The 10826-nt window shown below is 34.2% G+C and overlaps 1 protein-coding gene across 1 annotated transcript; it reads right to left on the bottom strand.

Moving 5' to 3' along the window:
• Positions 1 to 1100: 1100 nt before the first annotated feature.
• LOC148843616 (uncharacterized) lies at positions 1101 to 5677 on the bottom strand. The gene is made up of 2 exons (XM_088959664.1): positions 2529 to 5677; positions 1101 to 1719 (listed from the first exon to the last, which is right to left on the bottom strand). The coding sequence occupies exons 1-2, from the start codon at positions 5584 to 5586 to the stop codon at positions 1343 to 1345; spliced, it is 3435 nt and encodes a 1144-aa protein (XP_088815790.1). The 5' UTR covers positions 5587 to 5677; the 3' UTR covers positions 1101 to 1342.
• Positions 5678 to 10826: the final 5149 nt, after the last annotated feature.

Genomic DNA, 10826 nt, shown 5'->3' with positions numbered 1-10826 from the left:
TCGGTCCTCACATCGAAGTCACTTCGGTTGGTGACGAGGTGCCACAGGTCGGCCCTAGACTAGGTGCTGCTAGCCGCCATAAGTTGTTGATGGGGTCTCCAGCCAGGTTTCCACCAGGTCGGCGGTGGAGGTAGATCACCAGGTGAGACTCCATCACTTTGGCTAAGGCAAGTCATCGCATAGGTAGTGTCTGAGTGTCATCCAGTTGTTTCGAGATGCCATGTGTCATATTGTCACTGGAGGGCCAAGTCTGCCCTCATTAGTATATTTCTCCAATAATGGAATATTATTTGGATACTAAACATCCATTGTGGATAGCTGATCAGAGAATGGTGGAAATGGAAAGGAAATAGAAAAGATGATGAGATGCTTTGCATTTTTTTGTCATTAGTGAGTCCATGTCTTGTTGGAGGCCCGGGGGGTGGCGGGTTTGGGGGACTGCTGTGACCATGATTGCAGCAGATATATGAGTCCTTAAAAACACAACCACCCTGTTCTACATTATCAGAAATATGCTATTGTAATTGGGTTATATTGTTGATATTTCACCTTGCAGATAAACCATACAAGGATAAATGAAGATTCTGGTCGAACTTAAGACTTCTCCATCAGTTGACCATAGAAGAGTTCCGTCTGGATGATCCAAGGGTTTCTTTCTAATGAATTAACATAAATCCTATAAACAGAATGATCTATAATTTATTCTTTAATGAGGACGCCCAATAATTGATGCTGGTGTTCCACGTTTCAACCCAACTGAAGTTGAAATAGAAACAAAGTAAAGAGATGATTTCCTCTATTTGTGACCGGATGTCTGGAACTCTTAATATTTTAAAATGTAATTCATTTTTTCTAAAGATAATTATCTTCCATGTAACAATTCTTTAAATAAACATGTTCAAGTTAAAATTCAGGGTAAAACAAATGAGAGAACAAAAGAAGGATATGAAATTAATGAAGGGGTGTCCAATTTGAATTCGAGACTCCTCAAAAGCAAAGTGTTGACTTTTCTTCTGGAAGATAGTTAATTAAAATAGCAATAAAAAACTGCAATGACAGTAAACAACCAATGTAAAACATCAGACCAAGCAAAACAGAAAGAACCACAACAATTAGACACAAAGAAACCAAAAACCTAATCTCTATATATAAACAGACAAGTCAAGCAACCAAACATCATTGCATAATACACCAAGTCACCAACTAGATATACATTTGCCTAACCATGTGATGCTGCCATATTAGCAACTTTATTTCTAACACAGCACACAAAGTGAAACCTAATATTCAATGTGTTACAAAGGTGATGATCATAAACCAAGTCGTAACTAATACTCACACTTTAAGGGTTGTTAAATGCCTCATCAATGTTTGAAGTCTCCAAAAACTGCTTTTTGATCTTATCAAGTTTTGCTGCAACTTCTTTCATGGTAAGCCTCTCTTCAGGCAATTCTCTTGAACAATCTAGACTTAATTCCATAATGGCAACAAAACTTTGTTGTCTCATAGGTGAATCATTATTTTCTTCTCTGCTAACAAGATTTTTGTCCATGACTTCCATAACTTCACTTGGGAGAGACATTTGTACCCATTTTCTTAGGCTTAATTCTCCAGCAAACATTTCATCTGTAGGCTTCTTTCCTGTAAATGTCTCCATCAACATGATCCCGTAGCTATAAACATCACAGCTTGTTGAAACTCTTCCTTCAGACCCATATTCTAGTTGATCCATATCCAAGAAATCATAACATGAAACAAGAGTACAAAGAAAAACTTAGAAACCATGGCATATGGCTTTACAATTGTAAAATTAAATAGTATTAAGTTGGTAATTACAGAAAGTGGATTTTGATCGAGAAATGTGTTCGGCCATTAAATGAGCCCTTATTGACCTTCTCACTTCACCAATCAACATTATGACCAAGTTCATCAAAATCCCTTTGTAAAGGGGCCAATGCTTGGTTTAATGATCCCATCCAAGGATTCATGGTATGGTTGATTGGGAAATAAGTAGTCTCAGAAGGAGATGAGTTGGAAAAACTTTATGATTATGGATGATTATTGGGAAATAGAATGCTGAGGAAGATAGCTGATGTATATATGTATACAGTAGATCAAGTAGGCCCTAGGGGTTCTAAAAGTGTTGGGGGAAGAGGTAGGAGAGGGAGAGATAATATGTAGCATTTGGTTAGAGACTTTTGGTTAAGAAGTTATGATGAAAAACTCTCAATGTCTTTGTGGCTCTTTTTAGGTTTCCTCTGGTTTTTAAAACATTGTTTTTTTCTTTTCTTTTTTTATATTGTTGGTATTGATCTTTTAAAGACCGGAAAAGATATGGTAGGGAAAGAGTTTTGTCCAATCAAAACCTGGTTTGTTGCTTTTCAGATATCATATCTTTTCAATATCATAGTCGAACCCAACCAAATAATGAATATAAAAAATGATGATGATTTACAAGATTAGCTATGCATTTATAATAACAATTAATGTAGCAATGGTAGATTTTGTATATATGGAAGAACTCATACCAGGTGCAATGTACCCTATGCTGCCCAGGGTCTTGGTTTGTGCTACAGATTTATTTGCACTTAATACCTTTGCAATGCCAAAGTCACCCACATGAGCTATCATGTCTTCATCGAGGAGGACATTACTGGGCTTCAGATCACAATGAACCACGGGCTCTGATTGGTTTTGGTGTAGATACTCCAGTGCTAAGGCAACGTCGATCATGATGTTTATTCTCTGAAGGAGATTCAAGAAATAGATATGGCTATATAGCCATCTTTCAAGGCTCCCCTGTGGCATATATTGCATTATCAAAGCTCTAAAATCAAGATTGGAGCAACTGCTGATTATTTTGACTAGGTTTCTATGACGAACATTACGTAACACCTGACATTCTGCATCAAAACTCTTAATTGCCCCTTCATGTTGCAGATCCAAAACTTTCACAGCAACAATGATTCCATCAGACAATGTAGCTTTGTATACTGAACTGAAACTCCCTGTTCCAAGTAGGTTTTCATGATGGAAGTTGTTTGTTGCTTGAAGTAGCTCATAGTAGGAAACCATTCTATGCTCTATTGCATGCAATGAATCGACACTTTGGGGAATATTCTTCTTCTCCATTCGACGTTTTAGTAGCAGAAACAAGAGAGCAAAGATGACTGCAGAGGAAACAATGGTGAGAAGAACAAATTTAAGCAGATGCAATTTTGTCTTTCCCTTTGCAGAATATATGGTACAGGTTGGGACTCCAAATTTTGATGAGCCACAAAGTGCTTTATTTTCCAGGAATGATTCTGCCGTGAAGTTTGCAAAGGGCCCTTCACTTGGAATTTCTCCTTCAAGCCTATTATGTGATAGATTCAAAAATCTGAGAAACAGAAGTTTCACCATCGGCTTGGGAATGTTGCCTGATAGATCATTAAAAGAAAGATCCAGATTTTCCAAACTCAACAACTTGCCCAATGCTTCTGGAATAGGGCCTTGGAATGAATTTCGTGACAAGCTCAAATAATTTAGCGTTTGGAGGTCACCAATGGTACCTGGAATGCTACCAAATAACTGATTCCCGGATATATCTAATTGCACTAAAGTCTTCAAGTTTCCCACCGCTGTAGGTAGGCTCTCATGCAAAGAATTATTTGACAAGATCAAATATAAGAGATTTGGAATAGTCCATAGACTTAAAGGTATCGGAGATGTTAACATATTGGATGACATGAAGAGCTGTTGTAGCTGACGGAGATTCCCTAAGCATTTTGGTATTTGTCCAAACAACTTATTTTTGGAAACACTCAGTTCTCCTAATTGTGTCAAATTACAGATCTCGTTTGGTATGGATCCTTGCAGATTGTTTGCGTCGAGGTATAACCTCTGAAGCTTTTTTAACCCTTGTATTGTTGACGGGATGGTCCCACCAATGTTGTTTCCAGGAAAATGTAGAGTGATTAAATTGCTCAAGTTCCCAATCCCTGCGGGAATACTTCCCCTAATTTGGCACTCATCTCCCGCAAATATGTTAAGAGAAGCTGATAAATTCCCAACCGAATCTGGAAGGATACCATTCAACCAATTGAACCCTATGTTCAAAAATTCTAAGGACCTACAATTTGTTAGTGTGGTGAGAAAAACGAGTTCCGGAGTGTCTGGTTGACTAGTTAGTTGGTTACGCACCAAGTTGAGAATTCGGAGTTGTTGTAGATTCCCCAACGATGTGGGCACTGGTCCATTAAAGGAGTTCCAACCCAGATCCAAAAGTGTTAATTGGGAAGCATTGGAGATTGAAGCAGGTATTGGCCCAGTGAGGCTGTTATTACTAAGGCCCAATTCTTCAAGTTGATGAAGCACATGTCCCATGTTTGAAGGAAGATGCCCAGATAGACGGTTAGCATTTAGGGCAAGCAATTCAAGAGTTGAAATGTTTAAAATCTCTTCTGGTATTGAGCCTGTGAGATTATTCCCTTCAAAGTTCAAGAATTGGAGATTTTGTAGATGACCAAGTTCTCGTGGAATTTCCCCAATTATGTAGTTTTCACCCAAGTCAATCGTCATCAAATTTGAAAGGTTACCTATAGACGAAGGAATAGTACCTGTCAACAAATTTCTGAAGACAGCTAGGCGCCTTAGGTTTGACAGGTTCCCAATTTCTCCTGGCAGGCTGCCAGTGAACTTGTTGGCATACAGTGCTAGATCTTCAAGCCTTCCACACTGCCTTAAACTAGATGGAATCTGGCCGCTGAATTGATTCATACTAAGATAAAGACCTCTAAGGTTCGGAAGGCCATACCCAATATTCATCGGAAGACTACCAGAGATGCTGTTGTTTGTGAGAACCAAATACTGCAGAGTAGAGATGTTCAATATGGTAGAAGGAATAGTACCTGTTAGCTGGTTATGATTCACAAATAATTCCTGCAAGTTATGAAGACCTCCAATCTCCCTCGGAATACTTCCTTGTAAATTATTTGTCTGAAATGCAAGCACCTGTAGCGAGGATAAATTGCCGATGGAAGGTGGGATGGTGCCATTGAGACTACAATTTGTGACAGCTAATAAACGGAGATTACTCAACATTCCAATCTCTCTTGGGATACCACCAGTTAACTGGTTGACTGAGAGTGAAATTTCTTCAAGCTTCCGGCAGTTTGATAAGCTGGGTGGAATCATTCCATCCAACTGATTCCATGACAAGTCGATTCGTCTCAGTCGAGCCAACTTGCCAAGTGCATATGGCAAGTGTCCATGGAAACTATTGTTTCTGAGGTCAAGTTCTGCGAGGAAGGAGAGGTTGCAGAGACGTGGCTCAATGACACCTCCGATGCCCATGTTGGCAAGTTTTAAGGCGGTGACTCTTTGTCTGCGGTGGCTGCAAGAAACACCTATCCAATCACAGAAGGAGGAGTTGGTAGTCCAATTATCAGCCAAGAGGTTGTGTGGATCAAACATCAAGGTCCGGGCTTTGAAGGCTAGCAGAGCGGATTGATCAGTAAGGTTGGAGGAATAAGCTGAGGCGAGCCATGGCATGCATAAGCATAACATGGTAACAATAGGGATGAGAAAAATCTTCCCCATGATCATAATTCATAACCAGGCAGTTATGGCTCTAAGAGTTTGGAAATTTGAGCTGCAGCAAACCAGCAAGTGTGTATAAATTACAAGCAAGGAAGCAGGAGTAAAACTTTTGGTTTTGTAATCCCTTCTACATGTCTTGATTTATTTTTACCTTGTAGTAAACGGATGAGTCCACTCCCAAGTGAATTGTTTCTTTTTTGAGTAACATATATACATCTCTCAAGATTGGATTGAAATCAGAATAAGTGAATGAAGAAACCAACCATCTGCTCCACTTTTTGTATTAAGACAGACCCAAATACATAAAACGAAAATTCCCAAAACAAAGAATCACTAAAACACCTAAGAGCATGGTTTTCGAACTGTCTTTGACCCAATTGTCGGATCGTTTAGCCCGGGAATTGTCTAGCCAACTGGTTCCGTTTTTCTCGAAATCTGGTCCTTGGCAAAAAACCATTGAATCGGTCAATAACCTATTGACCCGGGTGTTCAAATCCCCAATCCGTTCAACGATTTTGGCAGTTTTTTATTTTTTTAATTTTTATTGTAAGAATGGACCATCTGTTTGAACTGAATGATCGAACCATCAACCTAGAAACCGATGACCAGAATAGTTCTAATTTCAGATCGTTTTTTAAAATATTGACTAAGAGTAAATAATTAAACAAAAATGAATCAAAATTTTCATATATATATATATATATATATATATATATTAATTAGACATTATTAGACCACACCATATTGATAAGGCCTTGACAAGTAAGCAGCGACAAAGAGTTTTGGAAGGACAAAGGAAAAGGGACGGGGAAAGACATAAAAACCTGACTATTACGAGTGGCAACTAATTGAAAGAAAAAAATTATAAACAGACGAAGACTTTGACCTAGACTTGCAAAGTCTTTACAACCTGTGAGCGGAACCTATACGGCAAGAAAAAGAGGTTGACCGAGCTTGAAACAAGTTGGCCCTAGAGTAATCAAACCCTTTCGACATTGGACTAATGAGTCATAAGGAAACGAGGGTTGGAGATTAATTCAGTCCACTTCCTGTAGATATGTCTGAAGTTGTTATGAAGAAATTTTGCTAGAACTCTAGTCAGTAACTCTTCATAGATGATGTCATCGCTTAAATATGGGATGTCCATCTTCAGATTTTATTATGTTAATTGCTACACTTTCCCATGTTCATTTGGCTTGAAAAAAGAAATTGATTAAATTGAACTGACAACAAACAAGTGTTGAAGAATAAAACAATTTTTAACAATAATAGAAAGGAAAAAGACAACAGATGCTGGTACTCAATGGGCATATCATAGATGAGGCTAATAAGAGTGAAGTTAGTGACCAGTTCAAAGACTAATTAAAGTAAACTACTTTGTATGCAAGAAAACATGTAAAAAAGGCAATGAATCCGTTTTTGTGTTGGTAATATTCATGGGAAATTTAAGAAGGCTATGTGTGAAGAACAACCAGATGAATGGATGTGCCCTTATTTTGTAAGGAGTAATAACTAACTAATTTGGTCAAAAACTATGTACTAAAATGTCATGGTTGATTTTTGAAAGATATATTAGGAAATGACAAGGATCCCAACTCACAAATGTTGCAACTAACAATTGAACCATTGCAGTTAGTAGGGTAAGGTACAACAAAATTGCAAATTTTCTTAAACTTCAAAAGGAAACCTAGTTCCTACACAAGAAGGGAGTTGAGGATTTGTAAAGTTTAGTGATACATGTTTATTCTCATATTTACTCAATCTAGTAAATGCGCACGTAGCCGTAGAATTTTTAAATCATAATTATTATTATTATTTTTATTATTATTATAAAATTTTTATTGTAATTTTGTCATAAATAAAAATGATTTTTATTTAATATAATGAATATATAACATTAGAAATGTTCAAATATATTTCACAAATTTTGTACCTTTTCATTTTTTGCATTATATCATTTTCTAAATAGTTATTATTCAATTATTACATCATGAGTTTTCCTTAAAAAGTTGAATCATTGGCTCACCATCTAGATAGGAAAATAGCTTTACTTTTGGATCAGTATTAAATTATATATTTTATCTACATTATATAAATAATTTTATTTATCGTACTAAATTTCTTTACTTAACCCATAACTTGCAAATCGTAGTCACAAAAGTAGTATTTTTTCACTTCTATGAAAGACAATAACTTCACCGTTCCTCACAATGATGATAACATTATACAAAATCCGTCGTACCTCCCAAGGCATTTTGATATTGTATTCTTTAACCCAATGTCCTACACCAAAATCCTTTAAAACCCACTCATCTATATGTCCTTAGAGATCTCCATCAAGAAATGACAGAAACCCTCTCTCTATTAGCTACACCTGTATGTACTAATGTCGATGAGGGAATTTCATTACACAGAATTTTTCTTCCATATGATCCATAGAAATAATATATTAGGTCAAATTAACATTCCACGGTATAACTCCTCTCTCAATAGCTCTTTCTCCCCTAAAGAATTTATCAATTTGTATATCTATAATTAAGTTGACTAGTTGCCATGAATCAACATAACCACCGCCACCACCACAAGTTAATATCTCACATTGGAAAGTAAAACTTCTGTAATCTTGAATAAAGTGTACTACCTTATACTCATGTGTACAACAAACATACACCAAGTTGAACTAACGACTGGTAAGTGTAGTATTGAATGGAAGAATTCTTATCCATTTACTTGTAGTAGGATTAACTACATAAAGATTGTGAAGTCTCAATCCATTTTGTAATAGCTGCAAACCATTAGAGGAGCTTCTAAGGTTGGGCATCTCACATGAACTCATAGATCTAAATTTGATGAATTAAACTATCATTTTGCCTGCTCTAATCTCCATTAAGCGCATTGCAATCTAACCGAGCTTGAAACATGTTGGCCCTAGAGTAATCAAACCCTGTTTAGCGTTGGAGCAATGAGCTTTAATGAAATGAGCATTGGAGATGAATTCAGTCTAATTCCTACGAACAAGTTTGAAGTTGTTATGAAAAAAATCTGTTGGAACTCAATTCAGTATCTCTTCAAAGACGATATCATCACTTAAATATGGGATGCCCATCTTCAAATTTTCTTATATTAATTAACGCACTTCCCCATGTTCGTTTGGCTTGAAAAAAGAAATTGATGAATTGAATTAAAAACAGATAAGCATTGAAGAATGAAAGAATTTTTAACATTTATAGAAAAGAAGAAGACAACGGATGTGGGTACTTAATGGACAGATCAAAGATGAGACTAATAAATTAATAATCATTTCAAATCCCAGTCCAATTAGGAATGTAGTTGATAGAGAGTGAAGTCAGTGACCAGATCGAAGACTAATTAAACTAAACTACTTGGCATGTAAGAAAACGCATAAAAAAGACAATGAATTTGTTTTTTGTTGGTAATATTCATGGGAAATTTAAGAAGGTTGTTTGTGAAGAACAAGTAGATAGATGGTGTCTTTATTTTGGAGGGAGTAATAACTAACAAATTTGGTCGCAAGTTATGAACTGTGATAGTTGATTTTTTGAAAGATATATTAGGAAAGGACAACAATCCCAACTCTTAAACATTGCAACTAGCAATTGAACAATCACAATTAGTAGAGTAAGGTGCAAGAAAATTGCGAATTTTCTTAAATTTCAAAAGGTAACTCAAGCCCAACCCAAGAAGGGAGTTGAGAATTTGTAAAGTTTAATGATACATGTGTATTCTCATATTTATTCGCTTTAATAAATGTGCACATAGCCGTGGAAATTTTAAATGATAATAATAATAATAATAATAATAATAATAATAATAATAATAATAATAATAATAATAATAATAATAATAAAAATAATAATAATAATAATAATAATACTAGTAGTAATAATAGTAATAGTGATACATGTGTATTCTCATATTATTATTATTATTACTATTAGAATAAAATTTTTTATTTTATTTTTGTCATAAATAAAAATGATTTTTATTTATTATAATGAATATATAACATTAGAAATGTTCAAATATGTTTTTGTACCTTTTTCATTTTGTGCTCTATAATTATCTAAATATTTATTATTCATTTATTACATCATGAGTTTCTTTAAAAAGTCGAATCATTGGCCCACCATCTAGACAAGAAAACAACTTTGCTTTTGGATCGATATTAAATTATATATTCCATCTAGATTATATAAATAATTTTACTTATCACACTAAATTTTTTATTGGAATAATTATTATATAATCTTTATATATTATTTTAATTACTTGTATATTTTTACTTTTAAAGATGTAATATTTAAATATCATATTATTGGTTAACTCATTTTACTCAAACCACTAACCCACCACTCAAAAAGGAAAATAGTTTGATTTCTATGTTGATTTTAAATTTTGTATTAAATTTCCATTATTGATAAAATTATGTTTTATATAAAATAATTATTTTGTTCAATATAATGAATGTATAATAGTAGAGATGTACCCAATATTATACTTTTTTGTAAATATATAACATTAGATATATGCCCAGTTTTTTTTTTCTTATTTTTGTGATTCTTTGTATTTTATATTTTTTAAAATTTTATTATTTGACTATGACATCATTTCATTTCTATGTTGATTTTTAATTATATATTCCATTTCCATCATTAATAATAATGTTTTTTTATATTCATACTTATTATTGTTTAATATATTGAATATATGATATTAAAATTTTTTCCATTTTTTAAATTTCTATATTGTTTGCATATTATCTGTTTTTTTTGAAGTTGTTATTTAATTGTGGCAACACAGGTTGGCCCATTATTTGACCCAAAATGGTTTAATTTCTTACAACCGCCTAGATGGAAACACTATTTCTTTTCAAGTAGGTTTTAATAATATAAGTTTTTTTATTGGGATTATTAATTTATTATGTATGGATTTAATTAGTGGTATTTAATAATGATAAGAAATAAAAATGACTTCAATATACGATTCAATGAAGGTGAATGAGAGTTAATACCTTAAATTATTGGATTTTATGAGAGGAAATTGAATGCACTCATTAATAGTATATATTCAAATTACATGTTACTCACTCACAGTAATGAGGGATCATATTTCAAAGTTAGAGTATTTGGTCAAGAAAAATTCTAGAAATTTTAGAAGTTATTAGTACTTTTATAGATATAGATATAGGTATTGTGGTTGTCATGCTAAGTTACTATGGTGGTACA

Source organism: Nelumbo lutea, chromosome 8 (assembly GCF_056320005.1).
Source record: "Nelumbo lutea isolate HS-2025 chromosome 8, American lotus-T2T, whole genome shotgun sequence".
Classification (NCBI taxonomy): Eukaryota; Viridiplantae; Streptophyta; class Magnoliopsida; order Proteales; family Nelumbonaceae; genus Nelumbo; species Nelumbo lutea.
This window is presented reverse-complemented; position numbering and strand designations above follow the sequence as displayed.